The 18,375-nt window shown below is 40.2% G+C and overlaps 1 protein-coding gene across 1 annotated transcript in view; it reads right to left on the bottom strand.

Annotated features, from left to right (window-relative positions):
• Nucleotides 1-2,169: 2,169 nt before the first annotated feature.
• The window catches only part of LOC110511872 (sodium- and chloride-dependent transporter XTRP3), a 28,406-nt gene continuing 12,200 nt past the window's right edge, over nt 2,170-18,375 (bottom strand). Inside the window, exons 5-11 of the mRNA XM_036970582.2 lie at nt 12,835-12,945; nt 10,149-10,390; nt 9,424-9,586; nt 8,542-8,746; nt 7,655-7,814; nt 6,734-6,899; nt 2,170-6,505 (exon numbers count right to left, since the gene is read on the bottom strand). Of these exons, the coding sequence (XP_036826477.1) occupies nt 6,338-6,505; nt 6,734-6,899; nt 7,655-7,814; nt 8,542-8,746; nt 9,424-9,586; nt 10,149-10,390; nt 12,835-12,945 (1,215 nt within the window). The 3' untranslated portion in view covers nt 2,170-6,337. The remainder of the gene's footprint in view (nt 6,506-6,733; nt 6,900-7,654; nt 7,815-8,541; nt 8,747-9,423; nt 9,587-10,148; nt 10,391-12,834; nt 12,946-18,375) is intronic.

Raw genomic sequence — 18,375 nt, 5'->3', positions numbered from 1 at the left:
GCTTGTGTCTGTACATTTCCATATTGTGTGTCATTACATTTCCATAGCTTGTGTCTGTATATTTCCATAGCTTGTGTCTGTACATTTCCATAGTGTGTATCAGTACATTTCCATAGTGTGTATCAGTACATTTCCATAGTGTGTGTCAGTACATTTCCATAGGGTGTATCAGTACATTTCCATAGCTTGTGTCTGTACATTTCCATAGTGTGTATCAGTACATTTCCATAGCTTGTGTCTGTACATTTCCATAGTGTGTATCAGTACATTTCCATAGTGTGTATCAGTACATTTCCATAGCTTGTGTCTGTACATTTCCATAGTGTGTGTCATTACATTTCCATAGCTTGTGTCTGTATATTTCCATAGCTTGTGTCTGTACATTTCCATAGCTTGTGTCAGTACATTTCCATAGCTTGTGTCTGTACATTTCCATAGTGTGTATCAGTACATTTCCATAGTGTGTATCAGTACATTTCCATAGTGTGTGTCTGTACATTTCCATAGTGTGTGTCATTACATTTCCATAACTTGTGTCTGTACATTTCCATAGTGTGTGTCAGTACATTTCCATAGCTTGTGTCAGTACATTTCCATAGTGTGTGTCTGTACATTTCCATAGTGTGTATCAGTACATTTCCATAGCTTGTGTCTGTACATTTCCATAGCTTGTGTCTGTACATTTCCATAGTGTGTATCAGTACATTTCCATAGTGTGTATCAGTACATTTCCATAGTGTGTGTCTGTACATTTCCATAGTGTGTGTCATTACATTTCCATAACTTGTGTCTGTACATTTCCATAGTGTGTGTCAGTACATTTCCATAGCTTGTGTCTGTACATTTCCATAGTGTGTGTCATTACATTTCCATAACTTGTGTCTGTACATTTCCATAGCTTGTGTCTGTACATTTCCATAGCTTGTGTCAGTACATTTCCATAGCTTGTGTCTGTGCATTTCCATAGTGTGTGTCAGTACATTTCCATAGCTTGTGTCTGTACATTTCCATATTGTGTGTCATTACATTTCCATAGCTTGTGTCTGTATATTTCCATAGCTTGTGTCTGTACATTTCCATAGTGTGTATCAGTACATTTCCATAGCTTGTGTCTGTACATTTCCATAGTGTGTGTCAGTACATTTCCATAGTGTGTATCAGTACATTTCCATAGTGTGTATCAGTACATTTCCATAGTGTGTATCAGTATATTTCCATAGCTTGTGTCAGTACATTTCCATAGTGTGTGTCTGTACATTTCCATAGCTTGTGTCTGTACATTTCCATAGTGTGTATCAGTACATTTCCATAGCTTGTGTCTGTACATTTCCATAGTGTGTATCAGTACATTTCCATAGTGTGTATCAGTACATTTCCATAGCTTGTGTCTGTACATTTCCATAGTGTGTGTCATTACATTTCCATAGCTTGTGTCTGTATATTTCCATAGCTTGTGTCTGTACATTTCCATAGCTTGTGTCAGTACATTTCCATAGCTTGTGTCTGTACATTTCCATAGTGTGTATCAGTACATTTCCATAGTGTGTATCAGTACATTTCCATAGTGTGTGTGTGTACATTTCCATAGTGTGTGTCATTACATTTCCATAACTTGTGTCTGTACATTTCCATAGTGTGTGTCAGTACATTTCCATAGCTTGTGTCAGTACATTTCCATAGTGTGTGTCTGTACATTTCCATAGTGTGTATCAGTACATTTCCATAGCTTGTGTCTGTACATTTCCATAGTGTGTGTCATTACATTTCCATAACTTGTGTCTGTATATTTCCATAGCTTGTGTCTGTACATTTCCATAGCTTGTGTCAGTACATTTCCATAGCTTGTGTCTGTACATTTCCATAGTGTGTGTCATTACATTTCCATAGCTTGTGTCTGTACATTTCCATAGTGTGTGTCATTACATTTCCATAGCTTGTGTCTGTATATTTCCATAGCTTGTGTCTGTACATTTCCATAGCTTGTGTCAGTACATTTCCATAGCTTGTGTCTGTATATTTCCATAGTGTGTGTCAGTACATTTCCATAGCTTGTGTCTGTACATTTCCATAGCTTGTGTCTGTACATTTCCATAGCTTGTGTCTGTACATTTCCATAGCACGTGTCAGTACATTTCTGATATTGCAGAGTCACATTGTTGACACATCATCACAAAATAGTACGAAATGCTTTTATTTCCATACAGATATTGAAACAGACTACAGATATTACAAAATGAACTACTCAATCTCATATACACAAAATTAATTTATACTGAAAAGGTGGACCTTGGTGGTCCTGCTATTGGAAGTATGGAACTATTACTGGGTATTGAGATTTGGGAGATAACACTTTCCTGTTTATATTACCCTTTGGATTGTTCCACAAAAAGAGTGACTTTTGGGTAGTGTTATTTTGTCAAAAAAACATATTTCACCTAATATTATCATTCTGTCATAAGGAGCACACATTCACATTCCCTATTCAAGAGGTCAAATTAATTAAAAAAATGGCAATTAATAGTAACAGGGTTGACAATTTTATCTTAAATCAGCCATAACCCCCTGCAAGCTCAAAAAAAAAACTTGAAACAGTTCTAGCCCATCTATGCTCGAAGTGTTATGCTCAACGCTAACAGTTTTCTACCACAAAACAAGAGAAAAAAACCATAGAACCAGCTTATAATCATTTTTTATTTAACCTTTATTTAACTAGACAAGTCAGTTAAGAACAAATTCTTATTTACAATGACGGCCTACACCGGCCAAACCCGGATGACACTGGTCCAACTGTGCACCGCCCTATGGGACTCCCAATCACAGCCAGTTGTGATACAGCCTGGATTCGAACCAGTGTGTCTGTAGTGACACCTCTAGCACTGAGATGCAGTGCCTTAGACCGCTGCGCCACTCGGGGACCGCCGCGCCACTCGGGGACCGCCGCGCCACTCGGGGACCGCTGTGCAACTCGGGACCACTGCACAACTAGAAATAGCTCCAGCATATTAACATTTGTCTAGTTTACACATCAGGCTTGACCTTAAAATGTGGGACAAACGTAAATTAATCACTAATGCAAGAAAATATATATATATATATATATATATATATGTCAGAAAAACATGACGTGGGCCATGTCAAAATGTAGTGTTTTGGCACCTTAGCAAATCTTTATTCATATAAAAAATAGGATATATTACATTTTCCATGTGATTTGTATTAAAGGGCACTTCATTTAATATAGCAGGCTTTAAAATGTCTACTTAAAATATCAAAGAGACGCAAAAGGCACTCTATTTGAAGAACGACCCCGTTATATTCAGCCCATGTCTATCCCATAGAAATATAATCTTATGCTATACTGGACAAAAATATAAATGCAACATGTAAAGTGTTGGTCCCATGTTTCATGAGCTGAAATAAACCATCCCAGATATTGTCCATATGCACAAAAAGCTTATTTCTCTCAAATGTTGTGCTCAAATTTGTTTACATCACTATTAGTGAGAATTTCTCCTTTGCCAAGATAATCGACCCACCTGACAGGTGTGGCATATCAATAAGCTGATTAAACAGCATGATCATTACACAGTAATGATATTACACAATAAAATGCCACTCTAGAATGTGCAGTTTTGTCTTACAACACAATGTCACAGATGTCGCAAGTTTTGAGGGAGCATGGAATTGGTATGCTGCTTGCAGGAATGTCCACCAAAGCTGTTGCCAGAGAATTTAATGTCCATTTCTCTACCATAAGCTGCATCCAATATCGTTTTATAGAATTTGGCACGTAGGTTCAATGGGCCTCACAACCGCAGACCACTTGTAGCCACGCCAGCCCAGGACCTCCACATCATTCTGATTTGCTGGGCCTGGTTCTCCAATGAGTGGGCCTGGCTCCCAAGTCATGAGCCTATACCCTCCCAGGCCCACCCATGGCTGTGTCCTTGCCCAGTCATATGAAATCCATAGATTAGAGCCTAATTTATTTACTTCAATTGACTGGTTTCCTTATGTGAAATGTAACTCAGTAAAATCATTGAAATTGTTGCATGTTGCGTTTATATTTTTGTGGTCTATACATTTAATGGTATTATAAAGTAGATAGCTTGTCAAACCAAACACTTTTAAAAAATCCAGATTTCATAACATTGAAATGTGTCATCCTTGCTGGCTACTAGCAAGTTGGACTGAATTAAATGCCTGGTTTGCAACAGGCTGGCTGCTGTAAGTGTATCTTGTTCACTAATAACAATGGTTCAAATGTCTTCATGTCTTCAATAATTTCACCATAGAAAATACTACTTATAAAACATGAACACATCATTGTGGTACAGCAGTTAAAATAATAATTGTTCACACCGATACTTGGTTCACACTAACACCAACCTGTATTAAACATTGTACAAATATATTTACACAGTGTTTCCATCACTGTACAGGGGAACAACTTTGATTTTAGAAGTGAGGGGACATACATGTTTTTTTAATCCAGTCCGATAAACACTCCAAACAGCCTACCTGACCGCTCGGAGGCTTCTGCATGGTCCTAAAGCACACCATTGCCTCATTTTTAAAATCCCATTCCAATGATAACATCAGCGGGGGACAAAAATGAATTTTTCAGAATGTAGGGGGGACCTGTCCCCCCATCCCCAGTCAAAGTTGCGCCCCTGTTATTATAAATGGATGGTTTCAAATTGTTAACATGAAAAATGCTCACAGCATTACAACATGTTTGGCAATTGTTTCTGTGCAAACCCATACATTTTCCTGTAAAAAGAGTAGGTCTACACTCTATTTTTTTGCTCGTGAATATGCACAGCACATTGGTGCATAACCATTGGGCTGTATCCTAAGTCCAGTTGATGTGGATTCTATGACAGCAGTGCAACACTGCAATACTTTCTAATTAGAAGAGCACACAATCTTTCACACGTTCAGGAGGTGAAACGCTCTGGAATGTTGCAGAAAGAAATGCTTCCTATAGAGCTAACATGATTTTCTATTCTATATGACAGAGAATAGTGTCTGTTCTACAGAATATATATCTATCTGAACATTCTGTTACATTGCACCCGATTGAGTATGATCCTGGTAAGAAGTCACTGATGGTGAATTGACAGCAAAGCCCATAGGTATAGATATGGTCTTGGTCCTGTTCATAGAGATTTGTTCGTTATATGTGAAATTATCAGTATGTTTGCAAACACTAAATCACATACAGCTATTGCTATAAGTTGTTTTTGGTCATTTGACACCAGTCAGACTGTATTCAGTCATAACCGAGTCAGACGAAGGTCTGCCTTGTACATCCAGGCACTCAACATATCTCACAACTCATTGAGTAATCTACAGAATATCTACAGTAAACCAATGGGATACAACATACTTCACCATAATGACATTTAAGGGAAAAAATATCTTAAACATTTTGTGGCGCTTTAAATAAAGAGGGTTGACACACTGTTTCTCAAAGAATCTGCTACTGAAAGCTAAACATTAAAGTTCCAATGCAGCCGTTTTTATCTCAATATCAAATAATTGATGGGTTACAATTAATAAGTACCTTACTGTGATTGTTTTCATTTAGAATGGTCAAAAAGAAACCAAAATACCTTCTTAGCAAAGAGCTATTTCTCAAGCAAAAATGTTGCTAGGACTGTCTTGTAGAGGTCTGAGTGGGGAAGGGAAAATGGAAAACTAGCTGTTATATGCAGAGGTTTGGATCTCTTTCTTATTGGTCTATTAACTAATTTACCACGCTCCATCCCACCAAACAGCTCTTACACTAAAAGGGGATTATAATAATGTTCCCAATTTCCCAACTTTATTATTCCAACCTCATAGCCTGGAAATATGTACAAAACACAGGAAATCATTATTTTTTTTTACTGCACTGGGCCTTTAAACAATGCAATAAACCATTCACAAGATTATTTGTTCGTTTTTCACTTCTGAAATATTTTGGATGTAGTTCTAAGCCCTGCTCAGAACCACAACTACAAAATACAAAAGTTCATTATTATCACCCAGTAAGTGTTAGATGCCAAAGGACAACTAGGGCTAATGCTTGGTACAGATCTGGCGGTCTGTCCACCAGCAGCACAGCGGCAGAGCCAGCCTGCCCCGGGCGGAGAAAGAGGGCCTTTGGTTTGTGGTGTGGCAAGAACCACTGCACGAGGAGAGTGAGGTACTGTTCTGTTAAGACAGCCATGATACGGACGGTAGGCTGTCGATCAGTCGATCCTATAACTAGAGGGTCCAGTCAGTCTCAGAGCCGTAATGTAGCAGCTCTGCCTTGTGTCACTCTGTCTGTCAACCAATACGTCGGTCTTTACAATGACACAGTGCTGACAGTGCGCTCTCTCTTCCCACTGGCCAGGTTCCTCTTCTTACAGTAGGTGTAGAGGGCCGTCAAAGGGATACAGCAGACAGAGGAGGCTAGGAGGAGGCCGATGAAGGCTTGGGCGTAGGGAGGATACTCCGTCACCACAGACTTCCCCTGGAGGAAAGGGAAGACAACAGGACAGGCAGAGATCAACATTGTATTTGGGTGCAGCATATTCTGTTCCAGTGCTTTTCTTTCATTCATGTATGACTGGTACAATCAAGTCTCCCGTTGGGGATTAATAAAGTACAATCTTATCTTACCCATTTTTTGGTCCGAGTGCTTGTTAGTGTAATGACAGGGTTATTGATACGATATTGGAGACAAAAAGAGAGGCCTTACCAGTTCTTTGTTCCAGGCCTGGTATGTGGGCGTTCCTCCCTGGATGTAGTTGACGATGTAGAAGATGAATAGGGCAATGAGGAGGATGGGACTGACTCCTGCCAACATGATCTTCCAGTAGCAGTTAAGACGATGACCTAACATGTCTTCTACATCCTTCTCAAACCTGGAGAGAGAAAGGTTGCAGGAGCATTGACATGAGGACCCTGTCGATTAAGGCAGCACCCCGCACCGCTCTGATTCAGAGGGGTTGGGTTGAATGCAGAAGACACATTTTGGCTGAATACATTCAGCTGTGCAACTGACTAGGTATCTCCGTTCCCTTCCTAAAATACTATCATATATTCTGTACGGGCAAAAGACAACCATGGTATTTTAGTTTAAACATTCATTCAACATTCAAAGGAAATTGCTTATATGCTTCTTAAGCCATTTTGCTATTAATAAACAGTACAAGCCCAACTTAAAAAACTACAGTGCAGTTCAGTCAAAATCCTGAGAGAAGAGTGAAAGGAATGTGAGGTATTTGTGGATGATTATGCCAAGTGTTGTTTGGCATTACTGGACACAATACAGCTTTTATGAGGTACTTTAAAGACTTAACTCTACTGGCTGCTAACACAACTGCAGTAGGGCTACACATTCTCCAGTAGAAACTGTTTCAAATAATGTCGGCTCAACTATTGTTTCTTGGAGAAAAGGTACTGTATGACAAGATGTGTTAGTTTTTCTGATTTCGAACAGCAAAGGTGATGATGCTTAGAAAGCTTCTGAAATGAGTCATTCTTCATTATCAATATTGTACACACACACGCGCACACACACACACACACACACACACACACACACACACACACACACACACACACACACACACACACACACACACACACACACACACACACACACACACACACACACCTTTTGATGCCATATATGTAGCAGACGGTGATAACTTCAATGAGGACGATGAAGAGCAGAGAGAAGGTGGCTCCATAGTCGTTGAACATGGTGAACCAGTAGTTCCCAGAACGGGTGGTGAAGCCCAGGCCAAGCAGCAGGCAGAATAGACACACCAGACCTACAGGATATGACAACACACCTGTTAGTCAGACACACACCAGACCTACAGGTTATGACAACACACATGTTAGTCACACACACACACCAAACCTAGAGTATTGGCCCACTCTAAGCTTATCTCTGTCCTGGCAACCCAATGGTTGAGCCAGCTTCCCCCGAAGTTAGGACAGCAGAGTCCCTGCCCATCTTCTGAAAACCTATCTCATCAAATAGTATCTTAAATAAGATAATAAATAAGACATGAGAAAAACGTACTTACTACGATGGTGTTATGTAGTTATCTCATCTAGCTATTTTAAGATGAATGCAGTAACTGTAAGTCACTCTGGATAAGAGCATCTGCTAAATGACTAAAATGTAAAATTTAGGATGGGACAACACACCTGTTAGTCTCTCTCACACACACACACACACACACACACACACACACACACACACACACACACACACACACACACACACACACACACACACACACAAACACACACACACACACACACACACAAACGCACACACACACACACACCTAACTCAAGCAGCAGGCAGAACAGACACACCAACCTAAGGACAAGACACGCCCGGGTCCACCCTAACCCTTGTTTCATGTTCACACCTTAGCTCAATTCTTACCCTCAACCACAACCATAAACCTAGCTTCACGACCACACCTTAGCTCAACCCTAAACCCCTCTTCCCCCTTCCCCTCATCACCTCTTCTCTCTCACCATTGAGTGTTTTGGTGCTCATGTAGCGGCTGATGAACTTCAAGTCACTGAGGGGGGTGATGACGGCGATGACGTTGCCCAGCATACTGCCCATGCCCAGCAGCAGCAGCATGATGAAGTAGAGCACAGACCACAGCTGAGACACGGGCATGTTCTTAATGGCCTCACTGTACACTATGAAGGCCAGGCCTGTACCCTCAACAGCCTGGGAGGAGGGAGAGAGATGGAGAGAGAGAGAGTTTAGTGGATATTCAGTCCTGCATAGTGCAAAAGTTTCTGAAGTCAGTTTTACATGTTTTGCTTTCCTCCATTGGAAACTTAAGTGGGATGGTTTATTAAAGACAAAATGGAAAATACAGAAGAGTATTGAAAATAAAATATTAGCGTTAATTGTAACTGCAACCGCCCATGATATTTGCCACATCTCACTACCACCACCACAGAGTCAAATAAAGTTGTATAGGTGACATTGAACTATGATTAAATATGAAATATTTATAGAATGGTGAGTGAAGTTTTTATTGCCTCACAGTAAAATCCATTTATTTTGTTGCTACATGATAACATATTGTCAGGAAACCAGAGGTACTGTATGTTGTTAGATTAAGGGCTCGATTCAATCCATATTGCGGAAATTCTGAGCTATAGCGCAAAAATGTTAAGGTAAGATCAGATTGAGACGACTTATGCAGCATTTACCCTGAATGCAGTCTCCGTTAACGCGGGAACACTGCATTTCAATTTCAATCTCGCTATATTGCAGAACTTCTGCGATTCAGATTGAATCAAGCCCTAAGAGAAGTAGCAAATGAAGTTGTCTTATCAGTATTTTGCACAAGTTTTCCTATTAGTTCATTTGAGTTGTGTCTCATCATGACCTACCGTGTCTAGTTCAGCCTCTAGGTCACAGGTCTCCAGCCTACCTCCCAGACTGGCAAACTGTTCCGTGTGTGTCCTGTTCAGCTCAGCGATCCAGTGGTTGACATTCTCCAGACTGATGGTGTCCTCTGCCAGATCAAAGGTGTTCAGGAGCAGCAGTCGCACCCTGGGAGAAGAAGAGAAATGTCAGTGTCATGAAAGGACAAGTGGTGTAGCGCAGTTTCTCTGAAACCTTTTTTTTTAGGTGGGGGAGGGGAGGGGGCCAGGTAACTTCCTGAAATTCTACACATTTTGCCATGAGATTGAGAGAAGATTTAGCAGTTTTATAGCTAATTTCCTGTAATTCTAAACGTTTTGCCATGGTTTATGACGTTTATACATTTTTGGTTTGGGACCCCCCAGCCCTTTCCAGTCGCTGCATGCTACGCCACTGGGAAGGGCATTTCTGATCTGAATCATACAGTATATCTAGCCCCTTATACAATTCCTCTGATCTAGATTTCAATGCCTTCCCAAGTCCAAGCACCTGCCATTTCTTCCATTTGTACGTCTGCAGAAACTGCTACAGTCTACAGACGTTAAATTAATTGTATATGTTTGACCTAAAATTGTTTACGTTTGCAGTGGCTTAGTGCTGCTGACTGGTGTTACCTACTTCTCTGAGTTGAAAGTTCAATACAAAGTCAATGAGACAACCAACCAGACCGCGACCCCACCCAGGGCCTCACCTCTCCAGGCAGCTCTCGTAGTTGAAGGTGGCCTTAAAGCCATAGATGGAGAAGGTGACGATACTGGCGAAGATGGAGGTGCTACTGTTGACCGTGGACACGACGATGGCCTGCTTCTCAAAGTTGTTGTTGTACTGGTTGTAGCTGGCAAAGGCGATGAGGGATCCAAAGCCCAGGCCCAGAGAGAAGAAGATCTGAGTGGCCGCATTGATCCATGTAGTGGGGTTAGCCAGCTGTTCCATCTAAGACAGCAAACACACACACACACACACACACACACACACACACACACACACACACACACATATTAGTAAAGCATATTAGTAGCACACACACATACAGTGGCAAGAAAAAGTATGTGAACCCTTTGGAATTACCTGGACTTCTGCATAAATTGGTCATAAAATTTGATCTGATCTTCATCTAAGTCACAACAATAGACAAACACAGTCTGCTTAAACTAATAACACACAAACAATTACTGTATATGTTTTCATGTCTTTATTGAACACACTGTGTAAACATTCACAGAGCAGGTTGGGAAAAGTATGTGAACCCTTGGATTTAATAACTGGTTAACCCTCCTTTGGCAGCAATAACCTCAACCAAACATTTTCTGTAGTTGCGGATCAGACCTGCACAACGGTCAGGAGGAATTTTTGACCATTCCTCGTTACAAAACTGTTTCAGTTCAGCAATATTCTTGGGATGTCTGGTGTGAACTGCTTTCTTGAGGTTATGCCACGGCATCTCAAATGGGTTGAGGTCAGGTCTCTGACTGGGTCACTCCAGAAGGCGCATTTTCTTCTGTTGAAGCCATTCTGTTGTTGATTTACTTCTGTGTTTTGGGTCGTTGTTCTGTTGCATCACCCAACTTCTGTTGAGCTTCAATTGGCGGACAGATAGCCTTACATTCTCCTGCAAAATGTGTTGATAAACTTGGGAATTTATTTTTCCGTCGATGATAGCAAGCTGTCCAGGCTCTGAGGCTGCAAAGCAGCTTTCAACCACGATGTTCCCTTCACCATACTTTGCAGTTGGGATGAGGTTTTGATGTTGGTGTAGCGTGAATTGTTCTCCACACATAGTGTTGTGTGTTTCTTCCAAACAACTCAACTGTAGTTTCATCGGTCCACAGAATATTTTGCCAGTAGCGCTGTGAAACATCCAGATGCTCTTTCGCGAACTTCAGAGTGGCTTCTTCCGTGGTTTCCTGCCATGAACACCATTCTTGTTTAGTGTGTTACATATCATAGACTTGTTAACAGAGATGCTAGCATGTTCCAGAGATTTCTGCTAGTCTTTAGCTGACACTCTAGGATTCTTCTTAACCTCACTGAGCATTCTGCGCTGTGCTCTTGCAGTCATCTTTGCAGGACGGCCACTCCTAGGGAGAGTAGCAACAGTGCTGAACTTTCTCCATTTATAGACAATGTGTCTTACCGTGCACTGATGAACACCAAGGCTTTTAGAGATAGTTCTGTAACCCTTTCCAGCTTTATGCAAATCAACAATTCTTAATCTTGGGTCTTCTGAGATCTCTTTTGTTCGAGGCATGGTTCATTCAGGCAAATATGTTTGATGTTCTCTGTGCCCATATGAATAACCCCTATAATGTAACTGGAATGATGAGATACAGTGGGGCAAAAAAGTAATTAGTCAGCCACCAATTGTGCAAGTTCTCCCACTTAAAAAGATGAGAGAGGCCTGTAATTTTCATCATAGGTACACTTCAACTATGACAGACAAAATGAGAAAAAAAATCCAGAAGATCACATTGTAGGATTTTTAATGAATTTATTTGCAAATTATGGTGGAAAATAAGTATTGTTTCAAGAGGACAACAATGGAAATAAGTCCCAGACTTTATTCTGTGTTATCCTCAATGATTTTATTCATGTGCATGTATGGTTTTTAGGTTTTATGTGTGTTTGTTTTTTTAAATGGTCGAATTAATAAACTAAACTAAACTAGATGCTTCTTGTGAATAGCAAACTCAAATGTTGTGATTGTTTTTTATAGGGCAGGTCAGCTCTAACCAACATCTCCAATCTCGTCTCAATGATTGTACTCAAGGTTAGCTGACTCCTGACTCCAATTAGCTTTTGGAGAAGTCATTAGCCTAGGGGATCACATACTTTCCCCAACCTACACTTTGAATGTCTAAATTATGTGTTCAATATAGACAAGAAAAATACAATACTTTGTGTGTTGTTAGTTTAAGCACACTGTGTTTGTCTGTTGTTGTGACTTAGACGAAGATCAGATCTAATTGTATGACCAATTTATGACTAAATCCAGATAATTCCAAAGGGTTTACGTAATTTTTCTTGCCACTGTATGTAAAGCAGGATTAAACATAACAGAACAATGTACATGAGCTACCATACCTTGGCTGTGAAAATGTAGATCTATTGCATCTCATCTATGCCGCTCTGTCTTTGCTCATCAATAAATGTATATGTATGTACATATTCTTATTCCAGCCTTTTACTTAGATGTGTGTGTATTAGGTAGTTGTTGTAGAATTGTTAAATTACTTGTTAGATATTGCTGCACTGTCGGAACTAGAAGCACAAGCATTTCACTACACTTGCAATAACATCTGCTAACCATGTGTATGTGAACAATCAAATTGTATTGTATTTGATCAATACTGTTCTTTCATTCATCTAATCATTCGTACCTTGGGCGTGAACATGTACTTTACACCGTTGATGGCTCCGTGAAGGGTGACCCCACGGATGAGGTAGATGATGAGGACCAGGTAGGGGAATGTGGCTGTGAAGTACACCACCTAGGGAGGGGAGAAACAGCAGGGGGATTCAGGGTCAAAGTTCAACTATGCTGCACTGATTGCCTGTTTTCTAACACAGATTTGGACCACTTGTCCTACGGTTTTATAACATTGCTCGCTGAATTTACTGTGAAGTTGTAGGTGGAAGTGAACTTGTTTGTGTATGTCTTTCCATCAATTGATAACGATCTTATTACTTTTCTATTATTTATCTCTGTATTGTTGGGAAGGGCCGTATGATACCATTTCACTGTTAACCTACACATGTTGCTTACGAAGCATGTGATGATTAAAATGTGATGTGATTTATTTTGATGAACCTCTTTTAGGTAATTTTAGATGAGAGATCATATAAAAATCAAAAGCCCCTTGCCAGAACGAATCAGAACGATTCAGAACGAATCAGTTTTAAAGGGACCTCCTGTGTGCATGCACTTGCACGTTATAAACATCATAGGCAGCTTGTGAGTTTCAAGTTTGGGGAAGCTTACAATTTATCACGATTTCTACCTATCTGCGTGCCAGCTATTCTTCATAGAACAGTTTCATTTAAATCTCCTTCCAGACTCACATTAAGCATCTCCAATCCAAAAATAAATCTAGAATCGGCTTCCTATTTAGCAAAAAAGCATCATTCACTCATGCTGCCAAACATACCCTTGTAAAACTGACTATCCTACCGATCCTTGACTTTGGCGATGTCATTTACAAAATAGCCTTCCACACTCTACTCAGCAAATTGGATGCAGTCTATCACAGTGCCATCCATTTTGTCACCAAAGTCCCATATACCCACCACTGTAAGCTTTCGTTGGCTTGCCCTCGCTTCATATTTGTGGCCAAACCCCCTGGCTCCAGGTCATCTATAAGTCTTTGCTAGGTAAAGCCCCACCTTATCTCAGCTCACTGGTCACCATAACAGCACCCACCCGTAGCACGTGCTCCAGTAGGAATATTTCACTGGTCACCTCCAGAGCCAATTCCTACTTTGGCCGCCTTTCCTTCCAGTTCTCGCTGCCAATGACTGGAACGAATTGCAAAAATCACTGAATCTGGAGACTCATATCTCCCTCACTAACTTTAAGCATCAGCTGTCAGATCAGCTCACATAGCATTGCACCTGTACATAGCCCATCTGTAAATAGCCCATCCAACTACCTCATCCCCATATTGTTATTTATTTCTTTTTTGCTCCCTTGCACCCCAATATCTCTACTTGCACATTCATCTTCTGCACATCTATCACTCCAGTGTTTAATTATTAAATTGTAATTACTGTAAGGGTGTGAACTGGTGGCAGAGAAGTCAGACGCAGGAGAGAAATAACTGTTTCCAATGGCGCAGTTTATTTACAAAAAAATAATAAAAATCAATGGGTAACATAACCCGACGCACACCAGTACAGACATACACATACACTTACAATAAACAATCACCGAAAAGGACATGAGGGGGAACAGAGTGTTAAATACACAACATGTAATTGATGGGATTGGAACCAGGTGTGATGGAAGACAAGACAAAACCAATGGAAAATGAAAAATGGATCAGCGATGGCTAGAAGGTCGGTGACGTCGACCGCCGAACACCGCACGAACAAGGAGAGGGACCGACTTCGGCGGAAGTCATGACAATTACTTCGCCACTATGGCCTATTCATTGCCTTACCCCCCTAATCTTTCCTCATTTGCACACACTGTATATAGATTTTTTCTATTGTGTTATTGACTGTACGTTTGTTTATTCCATGTTTAACTCTGTCGTTGTTTTTGCCGCACTGCTTTGCTTTATCTAGGCCAGGTCGCAGTTGTAAATGAGAACTTGTTATCAACTTGCCTACCTGGTTAAATAAAGGTGAGATAAATAAAATAATTATAAAAAAATAATAATGTTTTTGTTTCTCAAAATTACTATCACATGGTTAATCAGAAAAATCTGAATTAAAATGATAAAAATCTCAACTAATGCAAGAGCACCAGCCTTGGACACATGGACACATTGATACACTGTGATCCATTGGCGGCTAAAGAAATTAGCACATGGAACTCAGAGATAGCCTATAGGCCAATGCAGCAGTAGGCCTATCACTTTCATCGTCAACTTAGTAAGGCTTAACACAAATTAAAACAGTAGAAAATATCCTGATATAAATTCTGTTTTTTTCAATCGGATTAATCTCTCTGCCTGTCTGCCTCCCTTTCTATCTGTCTTGATTTGAGCTATCGCTAGTGAAGTGGAACATTGTATCAACTCAGCAGGTTGGCGTGCTCAGATGTGTGCGCTCCCTCCATGTTATGACAGAGAAACCATACACATGCTCATTTCTCACATGGAGCACTCCAAACAAAATACATAGAAAAAATTAGCAAAACTCCTAAATAAACCAAAACGTGTTTCTCACAAGTATAGCAGGTTGTGAACTCTGCAAACAACGTTTCCACTCCAAGAATGAGAGCAGTAAATTACTGTAATACATGAATTAACAGAAATGTCTGTTACTGTAAGGGGTTTGTTTCCTTGTTACTTGTCAATCATTGGCTCATTGGTGAAAATAGCATTATGACAATATCTTTAATTAAATCATTCAAAAACCTTTATTAATGTAATTGCAGACAGAAGTTGACACCAGGAACATAGCACGCATGTTTCTGAGTAAGTTCTGCAAAATATAAAAGGTCCCAAGTTATTTTATTAAACCTGAAATCCAGCCCTAGTGATGTCACTGCCTACGTCATTATCTTCTACTCCTGAGACCAAAACCATGCCTACTCAACACTAAAACTCTTGTTTATATAGCTATCTAAAAGCTTAGCAGTAAATGTCCAAGTTGATTTATAGTGGAATGTCTAACTAATCTCTTATCTCTTACACTCCCCTGCAGAGTTCTGTCTTCACAGTCACACATTTCTCAGACAGTTTCTTCATAAGAGGCAGAGAGACTAGAAAAGTACTGTGGAACAATATTAAACCTCATAATGTATATATATATATTGTTAATCTGTAGTCTAGGACCCTATAAATGTAAGGAGGGAGGGGTCTTATAACCCCTCCCCTTCTCTTAATACAACACAAGCATAATCAATTATCATAATACATCAAACATTTGGTACAGCCTCTATCATGACCCCTAGGTGAACCCCTTTCATAACCAAATGACAAGGGATTAACGTTACCTTGACAAGGCTTTACATGTTACATACTGTATGTAATGGGGAATTGACCAAAAATAAACAAAGGGAAAACAATTCACACAATAAACCAATGAATGTGCAAGAATTGTTGGAAGACATTGGAGCACATTATTGAGAGCTGAGTGCATGCATTCTGGAGAGAGACGCAGACATATTTTCGTCACACGCGTTCCCTTATTCTTGTCTCAACATTTTAAATTATACTCAAGACACATTATCTTCACACATTTTAGATGCTTTTCACGGACATATGCAACTCAATAATCAGCTAGGCCTGCGAAAGTATTCACCCCCCTTGGCATTTTTCCTATTTTGTTACCTTACAACCTGGAATTTTTATTTTACATTTTTTATGTTTGCATCATTTTATTTACACAACATGCGTACCACCTTGAAGATGCAAAATATATTTTGGGGTGAAACAATCAAGAAATAAGACAAAAAACAGAACTTGAGCGTGTATAACTATTCACCTCCCCAAAGTCGATACTTTGTAGAGCCACCTTGTTCAGCAACTACAGCTGCAAGTCTCTTGGGGTATGTCTCTATAAGCTTGGCACATCTAGCCATTGGGATTTTTGCCCATTCTTCAAGGCAAAACTGCTCCAGCTCCTTCTGGTTGGATGGGTTCTGCTCGTGTACAGTAATCTTTAAGTCGTACCACAGATTTTCAATTGTATTGAGGTCTGGGCTTTGACTAGGCCATTCCAAAAAATGTAAATGTTTCCCCTTAAACCACTTGAGTGTTGCTTTAGCAGAATAATTAGGGTCATTGTCCTGCTGGAATGTGAACCTCTGTCCCAGTCTCAAATCTCTGGAAGACAAACAAGTTTCCCTCAAAAATGTCCCTGTATTTAGCGCCATCCATCATTCCTTCAACTCTGACCAGTTTCCCAGTCCCTGCTGATGAAAAACATGCCCTGGGGATGGTGTTCTCAGGGTGATGAGAGGTGTTGGGTTTGCGCCAGACATAGCGTTTTCCTTGATGGCCAAAAAGCTACATTTTAGTCTCATCTGACCAGAGTACCTTCTTCCATATGTTGGGGGAGTCTCTACATGCCTTTTGGTGAACACCAAACGTGTTTACTTATTTTTTTCTTTAAGCAATGGCTTTTTCTGGCCACTCTTCCGTAAAGCCCAGCTCTGTGGAGTGTACGGCTTAAAGTGATCCTATGGACAGATACTCCAATCTCCGCTGTGGAGCATTGCAGCTCCTTCAGGGTTATCTTTGGTCTCGTTGTTGCCTCTCTGATTAATGCCCTCCTTGCCTGGTCCGTGTGTTTTGGTGGGCGGCCCTCTCTTGGCAGGTTTGTTGTGGTGCCATATTCTTTCAATTTTTTAATAATGGATTTAACAGTGCTCTGAGGGATGTTCAAAGTTTCTGATATGTTTGTATAACCCAACCCTGATCTGTACTTCTCCACAACTTTGTCCCTGACCTGTTTGGAGAGCTCCTTGGTCTTCATGGTGCCGCTTGCTTGGTGGTGCCCCTTGCTTAGTGGTGTTTCAGACTCTGGGGCCTTTCAGAACAGGTGTATACATACTGAGATCATGTAACAAATCATGTGACACTTAGATTGCACACAGGTGGACTTTGTTTAACTAATTATGTGACTTCTGAAGGTAATTGGTTGCACCAGATCTTATTTAGGGGATTCATAGCAAAGGGGGTGAATACATACGCACGCACCACTTTTCGATATTTATTATTATTTTTCATTTTGTTAACAAGTAAGCTTTTTCATTTCACTTCACAATTTGGACTATCTTGTGTATGTCCATTACATGAAATCCAAATAAAATCCATTTAAATTACAGGTTGTAATTATACAAAATAGGAAAAACACCTTTTCAAAAATGCTTTTGCAAGGCACTGTATTGCCATGCGCGCTGCCAAAATTGCTGGCTTCCCAAATAGGCATAGGCCTACGCACTTGTGATTGGAAACAATCAACAGATATATATTTTTTTAAATTAAGAACTATGTAATTATGTAATTTTGGCAAAACATCAATTTACTTTAGGGGAAGCCAGCATCTGAACAGTGCACTGTGCACCCACCAACTTTCCTTTAATGACGAGATTCTCATTTCTCCACATTAACAATGCGAGTCGTTCAGCCAAAGCAATGTAGGCTACAAGCTTAGGTCTGCATATTATGACTATAGAAACACATTGGGCATATTCAGGACAGATTTAGTCAAGAATGAGCACCCTGGATAAGAGTGTCTGCTAAATT

The sequence above is a fragment of the Oncorhynchus mykiss genome, chromosome 3 (assembly GCF_057628025.1).
Source record: "Oncorhynchus mykiss isolate SJ-2025 chromosome 3, ASM5762802v1, whole genome shotgun sequence".
Classification (NCBI taxonomy): domain Eukaryota; kingdom Metazoa; phylum Chordata; class Actinopteri; order Salmoniformes; family Salmonidae; genus Oncorhynchus; species Oncorhynchus mykiss.
This window is presented reverse-complemented; position numbering and strand designations above follow the sequence as displayed.